The 27,061-nt window shown below is 56.4% G+C and overlaps 3 protein-coding genes across 4 annotated transcripts in view; 2 read left to right on the forward strand and 1 right to left on the reverse strand.

The window, feature by feature from the left end:
* DCUN1D2 (defective in cullin neddylation 1 domain containing 2) overlaps window positions 1-5,094 on the reverse strand; it is a 26,086-nt gene extending 20,992 nt beyond the window's left edge. Inside the window, exon 1 of the mRNA XM_059377591.1 lies at window positions 4,903-5,094. The gene's annotated coding sequence lies outside the window, so the exon portion shown is untranslated. The remainder of the gene's footprint in view (window positions 1-4,902) is intronic.
* LOC132002699 (basic proline-rich protein-like) lies at window positions 2,491-6,834 on the forward strand. Its single transcript, XM_059377800.1, has 4 exons — window positions 2,491-2,521; window positions 3,975-5,858; window positions 5,977-6,386; window positions 6,592-6,834. Exons 1-4 carry the CDS (start codon window positions 2,491-2,493, stop codon window positions 6,832-6,834), a joined length of 2,568 nt encoding a protein of 855 aa, XP_059233783.1.
* TMCO3 (transmembrane and coiled-coil domains 3) overlaps window positions 5,205-27,061 on the forward strand; it is a 35,837-nt gene continuing 13,980 nt past the window's right edge. Inside the window, exons 1-9 of one of the 2 annotated variants that reach the window (XM_059377588.1) lie at window positions 5,207-5,453; window positions 6,592-6,702; window positions 10,890-11,410; window positions 13,345-13,524; window positions 14,908-15,099; window positions 16,011-16,139; window positions 19,109-19,201; window positions 23,721-23,907; window positions 26,843-26,960. In XM_059377588.1, the coding sequence (XP_059233571.1) occupies window positions 10,967-11,410; window positions 13,345-13,524; window positions 14,908-15,099; window positions 16,011-16,139; window positions 19,109-19,201; window positions 23,721-23,907; window positions 26,843-26,960 (1,343 nt within the window). In that variant the 5' untranslated portion in view covers window positions 5,207-5,453; window positions 6,592-6,702; window positions 10,890-10,966. Of the gene's footprint in view, window positions 5,454-6,591; window positions 6,703-10,889; window positions 11,411-13,344; window positions 13,525-14,907; window positions 15,100-16,010; window positions 16,140-19,108; window positions 19,202-23,720; window positions 23,908-26,842; window positions 26,961-27,061 lie in introns of both variants that reach the window. The other variant, XM_059377589.1, reaches the window with a different exon arrangement.

Here is a 27,061-nt window from a genome sequence, read left to right on the forward strand (position 1 = left end):
AGGGGCCGGCCAGGGCGGGGCTGGGCGCAGGGGAGGGGGGGGGGTGGGGGAAGGACAGCAGTAATCAAAGTGACTCACCAGCCTCGTGAATCAACAGATGCGAATGCACCAGATCCAGTGCTCTGAAACACTCCACTGGCCATACGGGAGGGAGAGTTTCACTTGAACGGATTTACAGTAGTTATGCCCCCCCAAAATGGGTCCTTGATTAAAGGAGCGAGACTAATATAAAGCGAAGGTCAAGCAACGCTGTATTTCGCGCCAAGCATCAAGAATCTAACAGAACGTTCAGGGCCACGCCTCTTACGAGAGTGACCTTTCTCTGTTTCACAGACTAGCTTTTTTTTTTTTTTTTTTAAGATTTTTACTTATTTATTTGACACACAGAGATCACAAGCAGGCAGAGAGGCAGGCACAGAGAGAGGAAGGAAAGCAGGCTCCCCGCTGAGCAGAGAGCCTGATGCGGGACTCGATCCCAGGACCGTGGGATCACGACCTGCACTGAAGGCAGAAGCTTAACCCACTGAGCCACCCAGGTGTCCCACAGACTAGCTTTTAAGGGCAAAGGCCATGCGGTTGGGCCTGGCCGCACACAGGTGGCCAATGAGACTGTAACACGCAGAGAAAGCTGCACAGTCATGCTCGGGGACCAACTGAATTACAATTTACCCTAGTAGACATTTGAACCAACCCATCACCTTGGTCAGAATTGGAGCCCAAAAGGTGCCCAAAGGGCGGGGCCCATACTCCTTGGTAGCTAGGGAGACAGTGTGCGCCCCCACTGATCCGATGTCTCCACCCCCCTGACCCACCCTTCTACTCCAGCTTTGTTACCTGGGGCTGCTTTCCAGGACTTGTTTTTAAGTCCCCTGGGGGAAGGGGAGCGGCGACAGTTGAAGGGTTCCACAAGGTCATTGTTTAACCTTAATGGAAACCTCTTGCTAAACAGGTCCTTGCAACAGTTACTCCAGTTCAGCTAAGGACCGGAGGGTTTGCAGAGCCACACAGTGAAGGACAGCTCACAGCGCTCTGCTGTGGAAAGTCGGGTGAGACTCAGACACACAGCACATCCGAGAGCTGAGCGCAGGCAAACCCTTTGGCTCTGAGCTTCCCAGTTGCCAAACCAAAGATGAAAACAGGATTCTGTTTTCCTAAGATTTAGAAACCTGTCAGTGGCCCAGAGGTGACCCAGCTCCTCCCGGCACTGAAACCCAAAGGAGTGGCCTCTGTGGTCACTCCTGGAAGGTTGACCGCCCTGTGCCCCTCCCGCCCTTTGCAGCAGAACAGCCCCTCTGCCAGGCCAACCCCGCAATGGCACGGCAAGCTTCCAAAGCCTCTTTGGACAGGACCCCTTTCTTCGAGCAGAGGACCTCAGCAGAATACCACGCAGCTGCCCAGGTCCGGTCTGGGCATCGTGGGGTTTACACCAAGACAAAACTCCCTTCACAACAATCCCAAGTCATTATCTGCCTTTCTCATGCTCGCTGGAACACAGTGGAGACCACGTGTGACTTGTGATCTTTGCAAAAATGTAACACAAATATGTGATTATTATTTTGTTATTGTGCTGATTATTGTTGTTTTTAAATATACAAATGTTTTTAAACTTTCCATTGTCACTTCTAAAACAGTAAATCCCAATGACTACAACTCACGTAAACAAAAAGTCTTTGGGCTCCAGCAATTTTTTAACGTACCCAGAGGACCCTGTTCTAGCAGGTCTCAGAAGCACCGAGGAGGCAGAACACGGGCCGCCTGGAGCATGGGCTGTTGGTCACCTGGGGTCTTGGGTCCCTTCTGGAAACTGGAGAAAATCTCAGATCCTCTCTCCAGCAAAACATGTGGTTTTGCATAAAACTTGGGGTTTTTCACAGATCAATGAAGCCTATCGACTGGTTTTTCGGAGGGGAAGGGAGGTGAGACTTAAGTTAGAAGGCCCAGTAAGGCAGATGAGGGGCTCGTCTCTGTCGCAGCTACCCAGTTCCGCAATGCACCAATGGCCGGGGAGCCGTGTACCAAAAAAACTTCATTTACACACATGGGAAATGAGTCTGTGGGCTATACTTTCTAACCCTAATCTAGATTCTAGGGAAATATATAGAATATATATTCTGTACGTTATTTCCTGAAATTGAGCCAACGGAAAGAACTAGACAAAGAGCCTGAAGTTGTATTTTCTGGTACAATCGAATTTAGCTAAATCAGGACAGATCTCATATGCGTTGACAGTAGGCTGACAAAAGGAGAGCGGCGTCTCTGCTGAAGGCGACGGCCTCCCTGACGGAGCGTAGGTAATGCCAAGGCCCTCAGAAACCGCAGTGGAGAGCGATGTCCGACACCCACCCCGCGCGCCACTTAGCGACGCTCGTAGCATCAGTAGGACGCAAATCGCATCTGCGCTAGATTTTAAATTTCTGTCATGGTTGTAAAATAAAATTTGGTGCCCATAAACAATGAACCTCAGTCAACAAGATACTGAAAAACGCTACGATGTGGACGAAGTTTGAAGACGTTACAGCAAGTGAAAGAAGTCAGACCTGCAGGGCCAGATGTCGTGTCCATTACAGGAACTACCTGGGCAGGCCAGTCTCCAGACAGAAGCAGCGCAGTGGCTGTCCGGGGCCTGGCGGGGAATGCGGAGTGGGGAGTGACCCCGCAATGAGTGTGGGGTTTCCCTGAAGGTCGTGAAGTGGTCTGGAGCTCAGCGGAGGTGGCGGTAGCACAGTACTGTGGGTGAACTCAAGACCACTGGATCACACACTTGAAAGTACCCGATTTTATGTTATGTGGGTTCTGCTTCCACAAAACCTTCAGTGTGGCACTCTTAGAACCTCCAGGACGAATCAACAGTCCGGCACGCTGTTAGGGAGCCAGCGTGCTGCACCCGAGTCACGCGGCTGACGGATCTGCACCAAGTAAATGTTGGCAGACGCCTGAAAGATCTCGTGTCTGGTCTTGAGGGACTTTCCCTGATCAACACCTCTTAGAACTTGTACCACACGACCAAACGGTTGTACCAACAGTGTAAAGAACAACACACTCTGGACACTCTAGAAAAAGAGGCACAGGAGGACACGGACCCAGCCCCGCCAAGTGGCTTGAATCGTTACTGTGTTGTTACCAAGTGGGTGGGGGGAAGCCAGACAAGCCGCCCTTCTCCGTCCATCCCAAGTGCCTCGCCGCACAGGGCACTGGCTCGGTGTGAGCAGCAGCCGCCCTGGGTCTAGGCTCAGCCCGTAACACGTCTGCTGCCAGAAGGAACAGGAAAGGGATTCTCACGACAGGGACAGCCGCGCGAGTCACGCCTCCCAGGTTTCTCCAGAAAGTCGCGGCCACTAAAACGATGCCCGGCGGCTCCGAACAGAGACCGCGCGGGCTTCACACGTCGCAGCTGGTCGAAAGAGGAACCGGCATAAAGCTTTCTAGAAAGAAAGAACGTCTCATAAGCTAGAAAATGACAGGGACAGAACAGAACGCGCTCTGACCGGCCGGGGCAGCCGGCCCAGGCCTGCCCTCCAGCTCACAGCCCTCTCCCGAGGCCGTCGAGGAAGGTCAGCAGCGTCTCGGGGTCGTGGCGCTCCTCTGTTTCACTCTGTCAAGGTACATAAAACTCCCGAGTGAAAACAGCGACAACCCAATAAAGATTTTTTTTAAATCTCTGAAGTATAGGAAAAGTCTAAAACGCTTCAACTGTGAAAAATCATCTATAGAACCCGGGCACCAAGACTGCCCAGACACAAAATGAAAAACAACAACAACAACAAAAAGGTGTTTTTGTTTTTTTTAAAGGTTTTTATTCGTTTGACGAGAGAGAGCACACGCAGGGGAGCGGCTCGCAGGGGCAGCGAGAAGCGGGCTCTCCACCGAGCGGGGCCGACGCGGGGCCCGACCCCAGGACCCCGACATCATGACGCGGCCGAAGGCAGACGCTTCCCCGACGGAGCCCCCGGCGCCCCCGCCCAGGCTCTGACCAGGACAGAACGTCCGCTGGGGCGGCGGGGCGGCCCGGGACGCCGACCGGTCCCTCGGCGCGGACAGCCGGCGGGGGCGGAGTCGGTCCGCGCCCCCGACGCGCTCCCGGGTCTTCACGCCGGCGCGGGCGGCTCCGTCCTCCTCCGCGCGCCGCGCTCCCGCCGCCCCGGGGCCGTCCGGGGCCGCCCGCCGGGTCCCAAGCCCCGCGACCCGGTCCGGGCTCTCCGGTCCCCCTCGCGGCTCCCTCCCTCGCCCTCACGCCGCCACCCTCCCCGCACGGCCCTCGGGGCCGCGGCCGCCGCTCCGAAAGCCCCGCCGGCCGCGCGCCCCGAGGACACTGCGCCCCGGGCCCGACCGGTCCCCGCGCCCCGCTGACCCGCACCGTCCGGCCCGCGCCCCGCGTCCCCCGTTCCCGAGGCTTCCGCCCGCCGCGGGCACCTCACCGGCCCCGCCGAGTCCCGGCCCCGACCCCGGCCCGTCCGGCCCGCCCGGCGTCCGCGCGTCCTCGAACTCGCCGAACCCGGGCGACCCCCGCCGCCCCCGCCTCCACGTCTCGTTCCAGAAACTTCCGCGCCGGCCCTCGCGGCCTCCCGCCCGCCGCCAGCTCCCCCTGCGTCGGCCGCTCCGGGCCCCGGTGTCGCCGCGCCCCCCCTCAGCCCTGCGGGGCAGTCCTCGGCCTCCGACCGCCCCGGGCCGCGCGTCTGCGGACCCCCGCGACCCTTGCCGGCCGCCCCGCCCGCCGCACCTCTGCACGACGGCTGCCCCGCGGTTCCGCCCCGGCCCCGCGCGGCGTCGCCCCGCCGAGTCCCCCGGCCCCAGGCCGCCCGGAGACCCCGCCGCTCCCGTGACCCGCGCGCCCCAGTCCCCGGCGCTCCCTCGGCCGCAGCGCGCAGGAGGGGCCGGTGGGAGGCGACCCCGCGGGCCACCTACCCTGCTCCCCGGCGCCTCCGGCGTCCGCTGGCCCGGCTGTCTGCACTCGCGCCCCGCCACGGCCGAGCGGTCCTGGTCGTCGGCGTCTGCGCCCGGACACCCGCTCCGGAGAGGGCGCCGGGGACCGCGACGGGTCACTCGGCCGAACTCCAACGCCCGGCGTGCATCGCGCCGCCCGGAGGCTCACGGGACCCGAGCGCGCCTTGTCCTACAAATCCCGACGTGCACTGCGCCGCCCGGGATCCTACGGGACCCGAGCGCGCCTTGTCCTACAAATCCCGACGTGCACTGCGCCGCCCGGGGGCCGACGGGACTCAGGCTCCGCCCCCCGAAGCGGGCGCCCCTCCGGCCGGCGGCGTCCTCTGCGGCGGCGCTCCGGAGGGTGGACGGGCCGTCGGGACGCTCCCCGCGCAGGACCGTGTCCGGGTCCCCGCCCCGGGGCGGCCTTGCGCCCTGGAAAGGGATGCGGCTGAGGCGCGCCCCTGTCGGCTCCTCCGCTGCGGGCGCCGGAGAGCGCGGCCCAGGACGCCCGTCTGCCGGGTCGTGCCCAGGTGAGCCGCGCCTGCGGCCGGGGCGCGGGGGCCTCGAGGCTCGGTCCGCGGCGGTCTGCGCTTCCCCGGCCCCTCGGCCGCTGCTGCGCCCTGCCCCCGGGGCGCGCCCTCCGCCGGGGCCCCGCGCTCCCCCGCCCCGGATCGCGCGCACGCCCGGCCCCCTGGGGCGTGGCCCCTACGCGTCCCGCCGCGGTCGCCGCGCGGCTCCCAGGTTCCCGCCTCAGGCCGGAGCCCCTCGTGCGTCCCTGCGGCCCGGGATCGGGGCAGGGCGGCGACCCCCGCCGGCCGGCGGTCCCCGCGGGACCCGGAGCGGCCGTCGCGCCCCCGCGAGCGCGGGCGCCTTCCTGAGGCGCTGCCCTCGGGGCTCGCCGGGTCGTGCGCCGGCTCGGCCTCGCGTCGGCGAGGGTTCGTGGGGTCGCCCCGGGGTCGGAGCGTCTTCGGGCTCCGAGCGCCCTTCTGCGCCCCCGACTCGTTTCGAGCTCTGTCCTCGATCATTCCTGTAAGAGAGTTTCCTCGTTGGCAGCGACAGGGCCGGCCGGGAGCGGGCAGGGGTGCGGGGAGCCGGGGCCCGGCGCGGCTGCGTCCCAGGACCCCGAGACCGTGCCCCGAGCCCCCGGGGCGCCCCCGTGGCCCCGGCTGTGGAAGGAGCGCGTCCGCGGCCGGAGTAGGTCCGCGGCGAACGCGCCCTGGCGGCGGGTTTCCCTTCGCTGCCCGCCCGGGAACGCAGCCGCGGAGGTCACCGACGGCCGGAGGTGCTGCTCGGGAGGCCGTCCGTGCTGTCGGCCGAGCAGCGGCCTCCGCCGCCCCGTCCGTGGGCGCCCGGAGCTGCCGCCCGCGGACCCCGGCGGCTGCTGCCCTCGGGGAGTTGGGACCTTTCCCGTCCTGCGCGGCGCCTGGTCATGCTGCATCGGGAAGTGTCGCTGGTGTCGCAGGGTGACCCCGGGTGGCTCCGGCCCCGGTCTCAGGGTCCTGGGATCCAGCCGCGCGTCCGGCTCTCTGCTCCGCGGGGACCCTGCTGCCCTCCGTCTGCTGGCGACCTTCGTTGGGGGAGATAAATACGTGATGTCTAGAAGGAAAGAGAAGAGATTCTGATGATAAACTGTTCGCTACCAATGATCCTCGTGTTTTCCTCTTTCAGAAGAAGCCGAATGACCGCAGGGACCGGTCGACTGGACTCCCGCCTCCCCGCACTGCACTGCGCGCTCTGGGATCTCCTGCCTGTGGCTCCGGGCACCGCCTGTGGGGCCAGGTCAGTACGTCCCGCGCTCAGGTCTCGGTTTCGGGGGGACTGGACGAGGCTGGCTCCTTTGCAGGGCTGTCACCCGGCTGGGGTGACCTCGGCCCGACAGTCAGCGGCCCCCTGTACCGCTGCGGTGAATGAACGAGATTCTCGGCTGTTTGATCAGGGAAATTGGAGAAGGTGGGTCCGGTAGGTCCAGAGGACGATGCGGCACCCTGCGCTGCATGTGAGCAGGAGGCTGGGAGGCAGAGCTCTGAGGTTCTCACGTTTCAGACCTCGGAGAACATTGAAGAGAATAGAGGAGCTCCCCTCCCCATCTGCCTCCCCAGCCCATTCCCCGGGGGGACTTGAGCAACCCCCAGCCTCTAGGGCTCTGTCTCACATCCATGTCTGAGGAAGTGGTCCCTCTAGTACCTGCGGTCCGTGGAGCCCAGAGTTAGGGGCGCGTGGGAGAAATCTTCAGCTCGGGTGACTCAGCTCTGAGGAAGCCTGGTTTCAGACATCATGGTGCTTTGCTTTTGAGCTCTTCATCCAGTGAATGACGCAGCATTTACAAATTACTGAAGATTTTCAAGTGGATGCGAGTAAAGTGACTTTCATACGACAGTGAATTAAAGGCATCAGAAATACTTCTAAGCAGATTTATTGGAGAGAGAGTGGTGCGTGCCGGGGGAGCGACAAGGGGGAGGGAGGGAGAGAGTCTGAAGCAGACTCCCCGCCTAGCATGGTGCACACCAGGCTCTGCCCCACCACCCTGAGATCCTGACCTAAGCCAGAACCAAGAGTTGGATGCTGAACCACCCAGGCACCCCTAAAGATATTGGGAGTTTTTCTTGTTTTTGATTTTTTTGAGTGGGTTTACTGGTGAATCCCTTTGCCTTTTCATCCTAAATAAATAACTCCTTATTAAGTACTTGTGTTCTTGATCAAGTAATCTCGTGAATTTTAAGATAAGTTTTGGGAATTGTGTTCCGCATTCATCAAGCAAGCAAACCCATTAGAAATTTGGCTAGGCTGTGCAGATACATTGTAATTAAAGTTGAAATATGTATAAATGAAACCTTTGGGGGTGGGCCGTGTTCAAAGCACGGATTCTGGTGTTGCTCTGAACGAAAACTGGCCTTGTGTTTTACCGCAGCAGAGGCATCTTAAAAACGGTTGGCTCTGGTTTAGGATGTTTCCTGGTCGTGGATACATTTTCCTTGTTCTGCGGCATAAATGGTGATCATTAAACATGAGGAGGGTTTAGTGGGAAAGGGTAAGCCTCTACGTTCAATTCTTAGAGTTTTACTTTGAGATAAGTATTTTGAGAGAATATGCACAGTTCTAAGAACTGATACAGAGAAGTCCCCTAGGTCTTTCACCAGATATCCCCAGCGACAGCTCCTGACAAACCCTATGGTGCAAGTAGAGGGCGGCTTTGGTCCAATCCTCCCAGCGACACCCGCGTGTGCGCTCAGATCTGTGCGACTCTGTCACGCCTGGATTCCCAGGGCCACCGGCGCTGCCAAGACACAGACCATTTCCATCCACAGGGTCCCTCCGCTCCCTTCCCCGACCCCGGAGAGCCCCTGTCCGCTCTCCCCCTCCGCAGAGTGTCACTCCGCAGTGTTGTATAAAAGGAGTCATGAGGCCCGTGTGACAGGCTGTCCTCAACGCACTCTTGAGATCCACTGACTTTGGATCAGTGAATCAAGATACAGAAATTCTAGAACGCCTGGGGGGTTCGGTCGGGGAAGTGTCTGCCTTCGGCTCCCGTCATGATCTCAGGGTCGTGGGATCAAGCCCCGCTTTGGACTCCATGCTCCGTGAGGGGTCTGCTTGCCCCTCTTCTGTTCCCCCTGCTCGTGCGCCTGCATGTGCTCTCCCTCTCTCTCTCTCTCGGGTAAATAAATACAATCTTTTTAAAAAAGTATGGAAATTCTAGAAATTCATTTTAAAAACATAATAAATCCAAAGTGTATCTTTTATAATTTGAAGGTAGTATAATAAAACACTGGAGATAAAAATGTTGATTATTTACTCAAGAAAAAGCGTGTGGCAGTTTAGTAGTGCATAGGACTTGGTAGCCACGTTTGAAGGTTAGATGAAATTGAATTTATGAAGAAGGAGTGATTTATGTTTTCGGAGTCTAAATAATTTCAGTTCCATGTTCATGATACAGATTTGTTTTGGTGGAAATACTGTATGACCACAACTAAAATTCTCCATGATTTCTCATAAAAATTAATAGCCCGTCCCGTGTCGTGGGGTAGAATCACGCTATTTAACCTCAGCAACTGGTCTGGGGAAGGAAGCAGAGATGAGCGAAGCGCGTCGGTCATGAACTGTGCGGCCGGTTATTTGCCTGCAGTTGGAATCCGTACAGGAATCGCCTTCTTAGATCTCTCAGGGAAAATGGGAAACACTGACGAGCTTTGGAAATCTCTCTCTTGGTTCTGAAAAATTCTGAAAAAGCATGCGCTTCTGAAGTAGTGATTGAATTCTTTCTGTCCCCTGGGACAATAGAAGCTTAGCCGTAAAATGAGTCATTGAAATGACAGATTAAGTACGTTGCTAGGCATTACTATGACTAATCACTTATTTACTTTTAAGGTGGTAACATTTACTTAAAGTTACATTAAAAGTGTAACCTAAAGTTGGTGACTTAAGTGGCACGTTCTCGTGTGTCCTGCCTCGTTGGAAGGAAGTGAACTGTTGTAGGTACGTGATTCTTTATGTGACCTCGGGAGCGGAGGGATTCAAAAATGTATTGAAACTGAGAAGTTTCCTGACTTTCTGGCCAGAATATAATTTTTTTTGGTGACTTGATGGGCAGGTGTCCCTCCCGTCCTCCAGTAGTGGTGTTTTCGGGTCAGCCCTCACTGAACCCCCAGGGGGCTTGTTTTTGCAGAGCTCTTGCGCTGCTTTTTCAGAAGGTCTGTTGGGTCTCCACCTTGGCTTGGCGGTCCTTTCTTGGTATCGCCAGAATTTTCCCTCCAGAAACGTCACAGTCTCGTTTTGGCTGCCTCTGATCTGTTTTGCCTGGGAAAGCAGATTACGCTAGTGAGCGGTGGGGTTCCCGGTGACACTGAGGTACAGCGGCGTGTTGGAGTCGGCAGATGCCCAGGAAGGGAGGCGACGGGCACGGGACGGAATGGCCCGTGGGACGCTGCTATGGACGATCCGTTCATACTTGTGCTTCGTTTTGTTTAAACTGCGAGGCTTGTGTAAAGGGCAGGTTTGGTTTGTTTTCTCTTCTGAACAAGCACTTGTGCCTGGTGATCTAGTCACCAGGTTTCAGTGGTTGCTTTTTAGGGCGTAGCTTGCTTGGCCTGTCTTGTGTTTGTTACTTTTTCCTCCTTTGTTCTCCGTTTTCCTACCTCCAAGGTGATTTCTTCTTGGTGGTCTTGCTGACACTGCTTCTTGACCACTCGCTCCCCTGGAGGACACAGCCCTCCTGGTGTAACCGGGAAGCACCGCCGCGGTACCCACTGCTGCCCACGGCACAGCCTGTGCTGAAACTTGCGCCTGTCACGGTCGGTCCTGTCTGTGCTTCCGTGGCCAGGATCAGTGCCCTCGGGGTGCCTGGGCACTTCCTCGGGAGAGGGAGAGAAGGAGCCTACGTTTGGATCATAGAGAATGTTTGAACATTTAGTAAAGCCGTATCGATCCAGGTGTGATGGTGTTTTGTGATTTTCTTTTTCTGCATTTGACATCTGTGACTTTGGAAATTCAGCAAAATATCTAATGATTTTGGTAAGAACACAGTATGCTGGAGTAAGCTAGCAGTAGCTCAGAGGGTTTCATTCAGAAATGTGGAGCATGTTTCCTCCACGTGATTCACAGATCTGAGGTAGCGGAAGTTGATGGTATTTTCTGGCCTTTAATATGTGGACCCTCTTAAGTCGAGTTGGGTTTTGTGTTTTGCACACAGTAGATTTCGTAGGTATATGAAGCTAAGTTTTCTCTAAAAAGAAAAATTGCCTTAAATTTGGCATAACCTTGACTCCCAGTTCTTTACCAGGCGCCGTACTTGAGTGTTCAGTTCTGTTAGGTCCAGGTATAGTAGTTCAGGGATTACTGTTTATCTAGGCAAAGTAACCTCTTCAAAAAAGTGGTAGCTTTCTGGATGTAATTATTTAATACGTTTCACTCTGATCTCAGTGGGAATGAGTCGTTGTTCAACTATATGTGACAGTAAATCTCTTCTTCAGCTGAAAATGTGTGTGTAAAATGCAAGCTCACGTTGGCGGAGGCCTTGAGACCGTGCCCTGTTCTCTAAAACTGGACCATGAAGGTGCTGGAAGGAAATTACTTGTGGATGCTGCTTGCACTGCTCCGTTTGGCGGCCAGCGCTGCGGAACATGGACAGGTGGCGAAGCACGCCATCAAGTTACACCGAGGCCGGGGAGCCGCCAGCGCGCAGAGGAAGCAGTGGGTCCTGGACGGTTGCAGGAAGCTCTCCGGGCTTCTTCGCCAAAAGACTGTGGTTCTTAACAAACTGAAAAGTGCGATCAGAGCGGTGGAGAAAGACAGCAGCCTGTCAGATGAAGAGAAGCTGTTTCAGGTGCACACGTTCGAGATTTTCCAAAAAGAGCTGAACGAAAGTGAAAACTCAGTGTTCCAGGCGATCCACGGCCTGCAGAGAGCCCTGCAGGGGGACTACCGGGACGTCGTGAACATGAAGGAGAGCAGCAGGCAGCGCCTGGAGGCGCTGCGAGAGGCCGCCATCAAGGTCAGTGCGGCCGCTCTGAGCCGGGGGCAGGGCCAGCGGGGGTCCGGGGAGAGGGCGGCGGCTGCTCGGGCCCCTGTTCGCAGCAGAGCGTGTGCGGGAAGTGTCCCTTCCTTGTGGGGGACATCTTAGCACAGCTCCCTTTCAGGACTTCCAGCAGTTTGTTCTGGTGCTTTTCTCTGTTCTGGAAATTCCCAGGGGATTAAAACAGTGACTATAAACTGACGTGGAAGTAAGTAGATTTGGAACCACAGTCAACATTTTGAGTTTGACGGCAGTTCTTTTTAGTGTGAACGTTGGCTGTCTTTAGTATTATCTGCTGAAGATTCAAATACTAAAGTTCGTTTTCAACAATATGTGCATTTGAAATCAGCATTTTGACGAAGTGTATTTTTTTTTAAGATTTTTTTTTTTATTTATTTGACAGAGATCACAAGCAGACAGAGAGGCAGGCAGAGAGAGAGAGGAGGAAGCAGGCTCCCCGCTGAGCAGAGAGCCCGATGCGGGACTCGATCCCAGGACCCTGAGATCATGACCTGAGCCGAAGGCAGCGGCTTAACCCACTGAGCCACCCAGGCGCCCCTTGACAAAGTGTATTTTTAAAACAGAGAGACGAAACCATTGCTGTGTGGGATGTGGTATTTCTGTCTGGTTTTTTAGCCGTTATTCACGCTGTCTGTTATGTCAGACACTTTAATACTGATCTTCCTTGACTCATGATGGGGTTTTGTCCCAGTAAGCCCTTCGCAAGTTGAAAATACAGCAGGTCAGAAATGCATTTAAGTCACCGAACTGCCCAGAGCTGTGGCAGTGTTCCCTGACGTGAAGCCTGCTCTACAGTGATGCGCTGAGCACGTCACGTGCTCTGTTGGGTTCTGTACTGAGCGGAAACGCACAGTGCTTGTCGTTGTGGCCGCTGTGCACCGTGTGGTGGCTGGCTGGTGGGCAGCTGTGGCCCCAGGCCATGGCCCAGCATCGTGAGAGAGGATCCCAGGAAAGATCACATCAGAATGCCAGGTGCGGTTTCTACTGAGCGTGCGTCACTCACACACCAAGAGGTCAGGAGTTTACGTCCAGCCATCCTAAGTCAGAGACCATTGGTATGTGAAATACTTCATTTTCATAGAAAGCGTGTGGTATTAACATGCAGTTCGAACAGCAGAGAGGGTACAGACTATTGAATTCTCTTTACCAACGGTCTAGTTGGTAGAAACACGGTAATGGGTAGATGGCTGAGTCAGGGTCAGGGTTTTCGGCCTCCTTGACGCAGGAGCATGTGTCTTTAGCGTGTTTGACTGTATGTTGGCAACAGACCTCGATGCTCTCATCTGAACGGATGCCACTGCCTTGCCAGTGGTCCAGGACCGCAGGTGTTTCTGGAGTGCGGCCGTCCGTACGTGGTCGGCGTGGCGTCTGCGGTAGAGTCTATCCAGTGAGGGGCTCTGCGTGAGTAGATGACCTTCAGAATTTACTCCAGGGCTGTAGCATGTTCGTTGGTGTGTCCATCACATCGCTTTCCCTGACGTTTTGCTGAGCTCGTGACGTTCCAGTGATGTCGGGCGCTCGACCTTTTCTCACGGGCCGGAGCCACACACACGATTACGAGCAGATTTGGCAGCGAGAGCATGTTGGGTGGCGTTGGCCAGGCCAGGCACCCGGAGGGAAGTCCTGGCCTGGCCTATTTCTTTTTTTTTTTTTTTTTAAGATTTTATTTATTTATTTGACAGACAGAGATCACAAGCAGGCAGAGAGGCAAGCAGAGAGAGAGGAGGAAGCAGGCTCCCCGCTGAGCAGAGAGCCCGATGCGGGACTCGATCTCAGGACCCTGGGATCATGACCTGAGCCGAAGGCAGCGGCTTTAACCCACTGAGCCACCCAGGCGCCCCCTGGCCTGGCCTCTCTCTTAAACCCAGATTTCATTTCTCACCAACAAACAGGAGGAGACAGAGTATGTGGAACTTCTGGCAGCGGAAAAACATCAGGTCGAAGCTCTCAAAAACATGCAGCATCAGAACAGAAGCTTATCCATACTTGACGAAATCCTTGAGGATGTGAGAAAGGCCGCCGATCGCCTCGAGGAGGAAATAGAGGAACACGCTTTCGATGACAACAAGTCAGTGAGTAGCAGTCCAGGTCGCGGCCCTCTCCGCTCAGCTGCGTGCGGCTGAGTTTGCCGGCGCACCTGTCGCGGTGTGGACTGGAAGTGAAGACGGGACCCGAACACCTGCCGGGCTCAGAAGGAGACCGGTGTGTCACGTGGGAGTCCGCTAGATAACCCTTGACTTCGCCGTGCGTTTCTGTCAGTGCCCCACCAGTGGCTTGTCTCTGTCCCGCTTTTGCCTTCAGAGGGACTGGGACTCTGGTCTCAAGAAAGCTTGCGCTGGGACAGTCAGGTTCAGTGCGGATCTGCCCAGGGGAGCCGTCAAGTCCTTGTAGGAAGCGTATCCGACGCAGGCTCTCAGACATCTTGCTTGCTGTGACAGGTTGAGGATTCTCTGGGGAAAATGACATTAATGCCAAAAATTGGTTGTGAGTCCTGAGAAGGACGTTGAAAAGCGTGTGGTAGGAAAGCAGGTGGGAACCCTGCTCCGGGCGTGAGCATGGCGCAGGCCGCTCTCGGACATCGCCGGCCCTGGCAGGGAGGGGCGCGAGTGTCTTCTGGAGGGACGTCTTCCGTGTCCGGCCATCGGGCTGTCCCTGCCATGCCCCTCCAGTGCACTTCTGCCCCCGGCACCTTGGGTCTGTGCGACCCTGCAGACAAGGGCTCAGCCCAGCACTTCCCCCATTTCAGAGGTCCGTCACGGGTTCCAGATTTTCGCCTTGGAGGGTCCCACAGCCCTCTCCTCAGGCTCCCAGAGCCCAGGAAAACAGTGTCTTTGCTGGGTGACGGTGGCACTGTGAAGGACGCAGCTGAGGAACAGCCAGGTGTTAGGGGTGAAGAGTGGATGCCACTCGCCTGCTCGCCGGGGCGGCTCCCTCCTCCCAGCCGGACGTTCTCCGAGCCCCCACGTCAGGGTTTACTGGGAGCCGCCCCGTGTGGGCCTGTGATGAGCTCAGTCTCTCGCTCCTTTCCCTCCTGCAGCCCTGTCATGTGGGGATCTAGTGGCTTCCTAAAAATGACCCCACTGCCCTGAGCTAGGTGAGGCTACGGAGCACCCGCGAGGTGCTCCTGTTTCTCCTCACACGTAGGAAATCACGTGGGTTGTGGGCACGGTCGTCCAGGAAGGGGGCTGAGCACCAAATGCCAGTTTGTTGGTACAGGTGTACCCTGAGTCAGGTAGAGCAGGTGTCTGGAAGCCGTAGAAACCCTAAACACTTGCAGCCTCAAATCATCTGTACTTGAAGTGATTTTCCGCACACGTGTTCACGAGCACGTGTCCGTGTTTCATCACACGACGGAATACTGGAGACGTTTCCTGTCACTTCTCTATGGAACTTTTGCTCTAAAAGTTGAGACCCTTTCCTTGTTTCCAGTGACACGGTGTTGATTATCCTCGCAGGTGAAAGGGGTCAATTTTGAGGCGGTGCTCAGAGTGGAGGAAGACGAGGCTAATCCCAAGCAGAACCTCACAAAGCGGGAAGCGGAGGATGACTTGGGCCTCAGCATGCTGATCGACTCCCAGAACAACCGGTACATCCTGACCAAACCCAGAGACGCCACCATCCCACGCGCAGATCACCACTTTCTGAAGGTCGTCTGTCTGTCTTCTCCCCTCTCACAACCCCACTCCTCCTTCCCGCTTCCTGGTGTTCCCGTGAAGTGCGACGGAGCTTTGTTTCCCGAGTGTCACCATAGGATGCACGACCTTCCTCCCCACAGAGACTTCACTGGCGTTCCATGTTTTCTGTGACTTGAAGCAGCTTCTCTTCATCTTTATTTTTTTCCCAAAAGAATAAGAGAATAAGGCATTTTAATATTTAAAATGAAAATTAATTTTTCTTTTGGGAATTTGGGAGTCTGTGAAGTCAGGAGCTACTCTGATGGGCTCCAGCTCGGCCCTGAGAGGGAGCATTGGGATGAGGCCTGGAGGCTTCGGCTCCGGCGCTGTGGGCGGCTTCGTGTAGACGTGGGTGCGGGGTGAGGTCCGGCTCCCCCAGAGGTGACAGGCATTGTAGACTGAGCTGGACTCACGTCTGTGCCCTCTGGGGCAGCCAGTGGGGTAAAGAAGAGATGGGATTATGGGAAGATCTGCAGCTGACAGTGCTGTGGGTGGACATCGCTGCTTGGGCTTGGACCAGCGAGGGTGACCGGTTAGGAGTGACTGGCGCAGTCTGCTCAGGGAAGGCTGTTGGGCTCCGGACACCCCGCTGGGTCTCCAGCGGCCTCGCAGGTGCCGGATCCGTGCTGCTCTTCAGGAGGATGGCAGCACCCACTGAGAGGAAGGTCCCTGACCCCCAAGGAGTGCTGGGAGTGGCTGACGCTGGGGTGGGGGGGCTCAAACCTGGAAAGTCCGCCCAGCTGTCACCTGCCTTCGCTGCCGCCAAGGGAGACTGGGAGGGGCCGGCTCCGCAGGGCGCCTGCTTTCTCGGCCGCCAGCCCCTTCTTGTCCTGCCCACCATTATCTCAAGTGTCTGTGTCTGTTTTTTGTTTCTTCCCCTCCAGGACATCGTTACCATAGGAATGCTGTCTTTACCTTGTGGCTGGCTGTGCACAACAATAGGGCTGCCTACGATGTTCGGTTATATCATTTGTGGTGTGCTTCTGGGGCCTTCGGGACTGAACAGTATTAAGGTAAGAGCAGAGTCTAACTGTGTAGTATCCTTTAACAGAACACCGAAGAAGCGTGGACTAAAGGGTTTTGACGTTTTGAACTTGAATTAATAAAGATAGCAGTTTCTTATCAACCATGTTGAAGAAGATGCTCTATAAAATAGTTTCATAAGAAATTTCTAAACCATAAGGAAGTAATTTTGTTCATTAGTGAATGGATGACTTGACTAGAGAAAAAATCCTGTTACAGGTCTTTAAATTTTATTAGTTTCAGAATTTGTGTCCAGTAATAGTATGAATTATATCATTCAGACACTGAAAACAACTCAAAATGCTGGATTCAATACGTAATTCAAATATTTGTACCATATGGTGAAGCTGGTAAAGTAGTGACAAATTAACAAGCCAAATGTGGGGTGTTGTGAGAGCCCCGGGAGACTGTGAGTGCTGGGGTAGAGGCGGCTGTTGCTGAGGCTGTAGCAGAGGCTGTGGCAGTAGAGGCTGTTGTAGCAGGGGCTGTGGCAGTAGAGGCTGTGAGCTTCAGCCTGTGTCGCCGGCACTCTGTGGACTCCCGAGTGTGCCGTCTAGATACACACAGTTCAGACAAAAGGAGCAGAGAATGCCCAGAAGGAGTGTCATGTGTCCCGCACGGAAGGAGCGTACGGGGTGGTAAGGAATGGGCAGAGCCCTCAGGAGGAGCACAGGGGCAGGCAGGCAGGGAGAGGTGTGGACACTCCACTAGTGGCCTGTCCCCTGCGGCTAATGGACACACCCTGCCGGGCAGGTGTGCTGCAGCTTCTCTAGACCAGACAACAGTAGAAGATGTGAAAAAAGTCCTCATCCCCAAGTAATCTTAACAGTGGGTCTCATTGGCAGGGGGATGGGGGCTGTGCTCGGGCTCAAAGCCCAGGACCTTCATGGCAGGTACTCTCATGGCCTGGGCTCAGGGTGGCAGGGTGGCATGTGGGAAGAATGATTTTGAGTTTGTTTGTTTTTTTTTTTAAGATTTGTATATTAGAGGGGCACCTGGGTGGCTCAGTGGGTTAAGCCTCTGCCTTCGGCTCAGGTCATGATTGCAGGGTCCTGGGATCGAGCCCCGCATCAGGCTCCCTGCTCAGTGGGGAGTCTGCTTCCCCTCGCCTCCGCCAGCCTCTCTGCCTTCTTGTGATGTTTCTCTCTCTCTGTCAAATAAATAAATAAAATCTTAAAAAAAAAAAAAGAGTTATGTATTAGAGAGGGCACCGTGGAGTGGGGGCGGCGGCAGAAGGAGTAAAGCTGACTTTTCACTGAGTGCAAAGCCCGATCTGTGAGATCGTGACTAAGCCTAATGGTGACTTGAGCCAAAACCAAGAGTTGGACACTCCACTGACTGAGCCAGCCGGCGCCCCTGGAAAGAATGGTTTTAATTCAGTTTTCGGAATAGGGAATCTCCATGTGTTGGAGACCAAAATGGTGTGGGTAAAAAAAAAAAAAATTATTTGTAGATGAAAAATCTCTTCCTGCCCTGGTCCTATCCCTCCCTCTCAGAGTTTTTACAAACGATAGCAAATACAGATGCATTTCTTTTAATGTTTTCTTCATAGCAAGGATTGCTTGTAAGACTTGAGCTTAAATAGTAAGTAAAGGCTAAGTAAGGTGAAAACTACATTGGAAGCTACAAATGCTACAGTTCCTAACAAACGTGCTGTACTTTGGGAAACAGTGTCATTACAGTAGACCAGGGGGAAGACCCGGGGCGAACCAGTCAGAAGTGGGAGGCGGTTCACGGAAGAAGTGTGATGGTGCCGAGTATTTGTCTTTTAATAGTAGGAAGTTGATAAGCTTGTGCTCGTTATGGGTAGAAGAACAGGTTTAAGTGTGTTAATCTGAAGCCATAGGTCACAGCTTTGTTTTAAAAAGGGAGGAAAAGTAAAAGCAGTAAGGAAAAGCCAGAAGACGAAGGAGTGGGAGCAGAAATCAGTTACCACGATGAGTAGAAGTGAAATCAGCTTCCCTACCGAAAGATACAAGTTTCTGGTGGTGTCAGGAAAAATGCACCATAAGCAGGATTCGGTGAAACTGAGTAAGAAAGTTGAAGAGAAAGCAGAGAGACGGCAGCGGGAGAGAGGGTGGGGCGCGTCCTGTCCGTGGCTGGCAGACGCGTGGTGTGCGCGTCCTTGCGCCGCGGCTCAGGGTGCGTGTAGACGCGGGGAGGCCTGTGCTTTGCTTTCAGACGTCTGGTTTGTGGCTCCACCGGCAACCACCGGTGTAAGGGATGTAGGTGGTGTCGAGTAGAGCAGGCAGGAAAACATTCTCGGCTACCATGTGTCGTCCTAGAAAGCTAATCGCAGATGGAAAACCAGAACAAACACGGAACACAGGAACACGATATCTCGAAACCTGTGGGACGTGGCCAGCTGTGGCGCCCCGGGGAAAGTAAGGCCACGTAGTCGTGTGCAGAGGCGCGTGAGAGCAGGCCCTTGGGGCTCGGTGCCGCGCCACCCTCCAGGGAGAGCGCAGGCAGAAATGGAGAGAGCAGCAGCGGCTCCTGAGCCTGGAAACGGGATTCGTGAGCCAGTTCTTAGGAAGAAAGATACGAGTCTTTCCCTAGTCGAGGAAATGGAAAAGAACAGTGCAGTCAGGAAGGTCAGGTCATCTCGGGCGCGGACCACACTCAAAGTCGGTTTAAAACATGTGCTGTGTGGGGCACCTGGGTGGCTCATTGGGTTAAAGCTTCTTCGGCTCAGGTCATGATCTCAGGGTCCTGGGATTGAGCCCCACATCAGGCTCTCTGCTCAGCCAGGAGCCTGCTTCCCCCTCTCTCTCTGCCTGCTTGTGATCTTTCTCTCTCTGTCAAATAAATAAAATCTTAAAAAAATAAATAAAAATAAAAAACACCCTGTGCTTTGTAGGGATGGTCCCACTGGCTATGTTAGCATCAGCTTATTCTATGACACATACTTCCCATGTGAAATACATCAGATTGTGTGGTTTTACCATTGTGTTTGCAGTCTGTTGTGCAGGTGGAGACCTTGGGAGAGGTCGGTGTGTTCTTTACTCTGTTCCTCGTTGGCCTGGAGTTCTCCCCGGAAAGGCTGAGAAAGGTAATGGCTTCATCAGGCTGTGACGTTGCCCCCAATTTAATCCTCGTACGGTTTCAGTTTGTTGCCTTTCAGTGTGGGTTCATGATTGGGTTAGCACATTAAACTCTTTTTTAGAGACTTATTTTATTTTGACACACAGAGAGAAAGGTCACAAGCAGGGGAGCAGCCCAGGGAGAGGGAGAAGCAGGCTGAGCAGAGAGCCCGAGAGGGGGCTGGATCCCAGGACCCTGCGATCCTGACCCAAGCCAAAGGCAGATGCTTGACCAACTGATTCACCTGGGCACCCCTGAAATTAAACATTTTAGGGTAGGTTTTAGTTTGATACTATTCAGAAAGATAAATGCTAGAAGAGGTGAAAATTAAATGCATAAAAATTAGCTTCTGTGGGGCGCCTGGGTGGCTCAGTGGGTTAAAGCCTCTGCCTTCGGCTCAGGTCATGATCTCAGGGTCCTGGGATTGAGCCCCGCATCGGGCTCTCTGCTCAGCAGGGAGCCTGCTTCCTCCTCTCTCTCTGCCTGCCTCTGCCTACTTGTAATCTCTGTTTGTCAAATAAAGAAATAAAATCTTAAAAAAAAATTAGCTTCCGTTTGGCTGATTTCATAAACAGCCTGAGAAGTGACGTGTTTGAGATCACATAATGGGGTCCTTCCAAAAAGGTCAGACACTGCTCGAGGCTGAACTGCCACAAGCATCAGATGTTCAGTGTGTGACCCTAGAAGAAGGTCTTCAATTCCTAAACGAGTGGCAAACTGTGATTCTGTCGTTCTGTCCCTGTAAAGTGCCAGTACCTGTAAGGCCGGTCGCCACTGGGACTGAGCGTGTGTGGAAACGTGAAAACCGGGAAGCGCGTTGGCCCTGAGCTCCGGGGGCCGCCAGGACGGAGAGGGGAAGGCAGCTAATGAGAAGCTCCTCCCTCGCAGAGGAAGAAAGCAGCCCGCTACGGAGGGAGGGGACAGAGGGGCCGGCAGGCCACTGCAGTGCCCGAGGACCCCATGCCAGGCCTGCCCAGCAGGGTGACTGATGAGCCTTAACGTGCTGGTGCAAATGCTGCCTCTCCGTCCAAGGGAAAGATTCAAGCACAAGTTTTTGGAAATGTGAACCCACACGAGGTGTCAGGCTCCACATTGTGGCCATTGTGTTTCTGTGTCAGCCTTGGTTCATCCTGTCCCTCTCTGACCTCTCGTTTCTCCGCTGTCTTGTTTTCCCTGGGGAAAGCTCCGCTGGCCCGTCCTCCGGTCGCTTCCTCTAATGTGCTTCTCGAGACGCGCCTTCTTGCGGCCTGTTCCGGGTCACGGTAGCACTTTCTCCAGGTGTCTCGTGTCTGTGTGCTTCTGGCTTGACCTGCGCAGCGGACGTCCCAGATGCGGTGCTGTGAGGACAGTGGCACGTTCCCCCCCCCCCCCCCCCCACTGTATTGATGGGTGCGTTGTGTGGCCGCGGCCTGGCGGGGACCGGCCGGGTCTGCAGGGAGCCGGGGTTCCATGGGCAGGAAGGGTCTCCTCACGGCCATCCCGCTCGGCGCTCGCGTGGCTTCTGCGGCTCCGGGTGTGCGGTCGAGAGCAGCTGGTGGCGAACAGTGTGGTTCTGGAGGTTTGGGACAGAGGGGCGGAGCCTGGCCGTCTCCGCGCAGGACCACGTGCCTTGGACCTCAGTGTCCTCCTGCGCGGTCAGGGGTTTGAAAAATTCATTTGTTCGGGCTCTCCGTTTTCATAGTTTCTGGCTTTCACCACGATAGCGTCTGCTGTTAGCCACCTGCGGCGGCACGCGGACATGGCTGGGCGCAGCCCGGAGCCGCACGCCCTCGGCAGCGTGACTGGCCCGCAGCGCGCCGGGTTTACCATCACACTGGGCCGGGCGCCCCGGGGAGGGCTCTGGAGGAAGAGGTGGGAGCGTCCGGTCGCCGTGGGATGTGGTGTGAGAAGTGGGAGGGCACGGGGACGGGCCCGGCCCCTGTGTGGGGACCTTGTCTAGGGGCAGCCAGGGCTCTCTCACACGGAGCCCCGCTTGGCGGCCGCCCGCAACGGGCTTGCAGGTTTCTCTCTGCCTAGTAAAGGACGCTGTCAAGTGACCCGTTTGTTTGCTTTCCTGTTCTGCAGAGGAAGTCACGGGCGTAGCTCCAGGGCAGCCCGAGGTAGCCAGCACGTCTCGGGTCACCCAAGTGCCCTGTCAGGGTGCGAAATCGTTCAGTAGGTTTTTGAAAGAATGGCTGGAAGGCCCCCTTAGGTCTCCTGTGAAACCACCTGAAAGTCTGATTAGAAGCTGTTGCAGGTACCGAGGCCTGGGAACGTCTTCATAGTTGTCGCTGAGCAAAGCTGCGGTCTTTGTCTCCTGACCGCGTGGCCAGTCAAGTGTCTGTGTCCCTGCCTGGCCATGTCCTGGCTCCCTTCCCGCTGGCTCGGCCTTCAGTGTGCGGCTCCCCACCTGTCTCCCACACCGGCCGTTCCGTCTCTGTGTGCGAGCCGCGTCTTCTCCGTTTTTCCTCCGAATCTGTCCCCTCGGTAGACCCTTGTTCCAGACGCTGGTGGCTGCTGAGTGTGAGGGGCCGTGTGCTCAGCTGTGTGGCCCTGCTCTGTGGGCCTCCTCTCTTGGGATTTCAGAAGCATGTGTGGGTTGTGGACAGAGACATGAAAACGGAGCTCGAGGGGGTGTGTGTCTGCGGTGCAGATGTGCGGGGAGTCGCCTGGGGACCCTGCGGCGTCGCCAGCTCTGATATGTGCGGCCTGAGGGCCTGTGTGTGGGAGTGCAGGGCGGTCCAGACGCTCTGTGTGCAGCAGGGGTCCTCTGTGGGCACTGCTCACGTTCCCACAGTCCCCGCTCACCGTGCTTCTTGGTCAGATGGATACCCATCCTCCGGACCAAAGTGTGGTAGTGACCTCAGAAATCATTAGCCCGGCCTTCGTCTGCAGATGGACGACGCAGGGTAGAGACGATTCCCTCCCCCGGGTGCGCAGCCAGCTGGCTGGCCGGGACAGAGTCAAGCCTGAGCTCCGGGCTCCACTGCAGGCAGGAATATCCCCGCCACTTACAGGGGGGCTGCCTGAAACTGGGAGCGCTGGGGCGCCTGGGGGGCTCTGTCGGTGAAGCCGCTGCCTTCGGCTCGGGCGTGATCCCAGGGTCGTGAGATGGAGTCCCGCGTTGGGTTCCCTGCTCCGTGGGGGGTCTGCTTCTCCCCCTCGCTCCCACTCATGCTGTCTCTCGCTAGCTCCATCTCTCTCAAATAAATACAATATTTAAAAAAAACAACTTGGAAATCTTACAGTCCAGCACGCCAGCCTCCCCAGGAGCTGTGGCTAGCTCTGCAGGTGCGCCCGGGCCGTCCCACCGCTCCTGGCTGTGACAGGAAGGGGGAGAGCTGTTGGGAGGCCATTAGCTACGACAGCGATCACCACTGCCAGGGGCAGGATAAGTAGGGAGTGTGGCGTCCGGACCTTGGAGAGGCAGCCTCAGGGGCTAAGCGTTCTCTGGGCGGGCCAGAGCCACGTGGCAGAGAGCTGACCGGCTCTGTGTTCAGGGCTGAAGCCCAGTTCTTTTGCCTCCATCAGTCTCCCACCATTTGACTTGGGCTCCACGGTGCCAGGAGGCTCTTACAGTTCGTTCGGGAAGTTGGAATCTGTGACGGACAAGCAGGCTGCCGGTTGTGGCCGTGGGAAGAGCCGTGGTAGGAGGTCCATGCCCAGCCTCAGGAAGAGCCTCCCGGCTGGGAGATGGTGCTGTGATTTTGAGGGAAGTGCGGCTTCTTGTCAGGAAGCAGAGCAGCGGAGGACAAGGCCACATCCTTCAGATCCCCAAAAGGGGAACAGTGTGTTCACACAGACGAGGCTGGCCGGCCCGTGGGGTCTCGGGCGTTGGCTTCAGAGCCTCTGTGCTGAGCCCCTCTGCCCCTCTTCCGGGCCCCCTTGTGCCCTTGCCCGAGGGCCTGGGTGCGGGAGGGCTTGAGAGGGTGTGGGGCGAGAAGAAAATGAGCAGGTGCTGTCCAGTAGGATAGGATGGGTTTCAGGATGATGACTTTTGTCCGTATTTACCGTTCCTGTTGGCGTCAATGTCAGATCGCCTTTACTACTGTGTCTCCTCCACGCAGCTGAAAACCCAAGAGTTTGACTCAAACCTGATTTCTCCCACAGTTTCCATCATGTCTAACAGCGCTAGGGGAACACCGAGGTACTCGTCAGTGTTGGGGTACTGAGCCGAGCTGGCTTCCATGGGACTCGTGTTTCCATGCAGGGAGCGGGGGGGTGGTGCTGTCCACGTGGCGACGCGCTGAGAGGGTTAGTGATATGTGCACAGACACGTATCACACGGAGCGAGGCGTGTTTCGTCCCTGTGACAGCACTGAGCAGTCGGGAAGCCGACAGGAGTGGCCAGTGTTTTTACTGTGTTCAGATCGTGACTTTGGGTATGGGGCTGATGATGTATTCAGGGCACAGCCCCTCCCTGAACAGCCGAGGCCCGTGGCCAGGCAGCGCGTGTGTGATCCGCACGTCGTCACTAAACGTGTGTAAATGGACGTGTTCTCTTCCAGGTGTGGAAGATTGCCTTCCAGGGACCGTGTTACATGACGCTGTTGATGATCGCCTTCGGCTTGTTCTGGGGACACCTGCTGCAGATCAGGCCCACCCAGAGCGTCTTCGTCTCGACTTGCTTGTCCTTGTCCAGCACACCGCTGGTGTCCAGATTCCTCATGGGCAGTGCCCGGGGCGAGAAAGAAGGTAGGTGGGGCCGGGCTGTAAGTATGCGTTGGAGCACCTGGTGGGTCGTTGCCTCGGATTCACTCCGAAGGCCTAGCTCATAGGCCTAGAGTCCTAGCTCTGCCCTGTCGAGGGGCGCTCCTGGCAGTCATGGTGTTCAGCGTTTCCAGTCTCCACTGGACTGAGAAAGCGGCATTTCCGTGCTTGTCCATTTAGGATAGTCTGAGGACCACGGTTAAGAGAAACAAATCCATGTCGGAAAATGAAAATCAGTGGCTTAGGAGGTGAGCGTGCCGCAGCCGAGCCGAACCCACGCCCGGTCAGCGCTGCGCTCGTGTGGGGTCGCCACGTATGTCTGGGACCTGCGGCCTGAAACAGTGGCTCTCGGACATCATGCCTCATGCTCGTCCTGCTGGGCCTCGGGGCTCACGCGTTTCTGTGACAGTGGTGGCCGAAGGCAGCAGCTTTGGTTCCGTGCGTGAGACACTGGCCTCTGATGGTTACTGGACGTGGTGAGGCCAGACCGGCCCAGAAGCTGAGGGATGAACGTTTCAGCTTGTCTTACGGCGGCACAGCCCGGCTTCAACCGCACCGCCATTTTGTACATCATATGAACTCGTTACGGTGACGTTCACTGGTTTTGTTTTGTAAAAGTAAAAAAAAAAAAATAGTTACAGCGTGCTAGTAACTTTACACTGATACGTGCCTGCACCAGCACAGCAGTGAGAGGGAATAAGAAAGAGGAAACCCAGAGCTGTGGGGCTGGCTTCTCTGGTAAGACCCGCCTCACCGTACACGGAATTGGTTGGGGGCTACGGGCTCCTGGTCACCTGCGGTCACACACAGCACCCCGCTGCCTGACGCCGGGGGTTTTCCCACCGGAGGCTGGGAAACATGCATAGTCCCGTGTCTGCTGCTGCTTCGTGAGCCAGCGGGTCATGGACACAGCCTCCTGGCTTGGAACTGGACTAGTTGGTGGTCTCGTCTGCGGAGGCCCCATGTCCCCATAGCCCCGTGATTAGGACCACCCCTCACAAGACCCACGTGACAGCGGTGAAGTGGGCGGATGAAAACAATGTGCATCAGGGCCCGCGCGCCGGGTGCCGGTGTGTGTGAGGCCGTGGCCAGCCAGGAGAGACCCGGGACAGCCGGAGTCAGGATGCGGTCAGGTCTCCTAACCCTGTAAGCTGAGCATGCTGGAGGCAGACGTAAGGGAAGGAGTCGCACCTGTTCAGTTCGCACAAAGACAGGACACAGTGTGGACAGAAGACGTAGAAAAGAAAGCCACGAGATGAGGCGGGGAGAAGCGCTAAGAGGCTCAGGATGGATCCGGTAGTGGTCCAGGAAGCACAGAGAGGAGGAAACCACCGTCAGCGTTCAGACTTGGACAGCTGTGGGAGCTTGAACGTCGCGCTCCAGAACCGAGCAGGAAACAGGAGGATGAATGTGCTCTCGGCACGTTCCAGTACAAGAGCAGAGCTCCAGGGACCAAGGGGGAGGGCTTGATGCCTGCCCAAGAACACAGGTGACCCGCACACCTCCTCCACGCCTGGTGGTCATGCCCATCAGAGCTGTCACCAAGGAGCCGGTGGCAGGGAAGTCGTCGTCAGACACGCACAGGCTCCAGGGCGTGGCGGCCCGTCCCTCCCTGCACTGAACGCCGGGCGAGGGGGGCAGAGGAGCACAATCCCGCGTGTTTCTGGGCTCGCAGATTTCGTTCGCCTCCCCCAGAGCGTGCCCCCTCTGTTTTATGTAGGGGCTGTCAGGAGGCAGGCTTTCTCACCTTGTAGAAGGCCGGCCTGGAGCTCTGAGCTGTGGGAACGGGGGTGCTGCCCAGGTTGCAGGTTTGGGAGGCGGGTGGACATACCAACAGACTGGGGCTTTGTGGATGTTTATAATTAAGCTCACAGGCTCACACGCAGTACCTGCAGGGCCCGTAGAAAATGTCATTTGGGGGAAGAAAAGCTTTGACTTACAATGGCCACGAAAAATACATCTTTTCAGAGATTTATTCCCAAGTTATTTTTCGTGGCCATAACTTGGGAATAAATCTCTGAAAAGATGTGTGTGTGACCTTTGAGGACAAAAGTATTAAATGTTACTGAAGAGAGAGCCTGTGCTCATGAGAAGACTTGATACATAAAGACGTTGCTACTCCCAAATTTATAAACTCCCGTCTACCTCAGTGAAAATCTGGCAGGTTTTTTCTTGAAACTTGGTGAGCTGAGCCTACAGTTTATTTATTAAGAGCAAAGGCCAAGAATAGCCAATACTGATTTGAAGTGTGGGGCTTGTGCAGCGGATGGCAGTCCCTGAGGTCCTGTCCCTGCACTGGGGCAGCTCCCTGTGCCCAGGCCAGATGGGGCAGGAGGGGGATGGGCAGCCAGACGCGCACATGCACGGGGAGCGTGTGGGCGGCTGGGTGGGTGGGAGTTCGTTGTGCGCAAGGACGAAGAGAATCAGAGCCCTCCCTGGAGCCCAACACCAGACCAGCTTGATGTGGGTTTAACCCCTCAATGTGCAGGGCAGACCTTCAGAGCCGCTGCCCTGTGACCTCAGGGTGGAAAGGATTGCTGAACTCCAGATGCAGAACCCAAAAGAAAGAATGTCGATAGACTGAACACATGGAACCTTGCAAAACTTCTACTAAAAAGGCATTTTTTAGAAGCCCGAGCTCTGGGGACGCAGAGTGACCTTGGCCATCCGGCCGTCCCATTCCTGTGTCCACGCCGTCCTCGTGCGATGGTTTTCTCTGTAACTGTGTAAGTGGAAGGTGGTTCCTGTCCAGTGGCGGTTCCTCCGCAGCAAGTCGGTAAGACGGTTCCGCGCTTGCTGTCCGGGAGATCCCGAAGTCGTGCGCAGGCAGGACGGGTCGGACTCCCGGAGAGCCGCGCGGTGCTTGTTCCCCTCGGCCCTAAGCTCTAACCCTGTGCTCCGCTGGCTTTCCGCCCGGCAGGCGACGCGGACTACGGCGCGGTGCTGCTGGGGATGCTCGTGGTGCAGGACGTGCAGCTGGGGCTGTTCATCGCCGGCATGCCCACCCTCATCCAGGCCGGAGCCGGCTCCCACTCCAGGTGCGCCGCGCCGCCCCGCCCCGGCCCCGCACCCCGCCCCGGGCCCCGCAGCCCGACCTGGCCCCGCACCCCGACCCGGGCCCGCACCCCGACCCGGGCCC

The sequence above is a fragment of the Mustela nigripes genome, chromosome 15 (assembly GCF_022355385.1).
Source record: "Mustela nigripes isolate SB6536 chromosome 15, MUSNIG.SB6536, whole genome shotgun sequence".
In the NCBI taxonomy this organism is placed as follows: Eukaryota; Metazoa; Chordata; class Mammalia; order Carnivora; family Mustelidae; genus Mustela; species Mustela nigripes.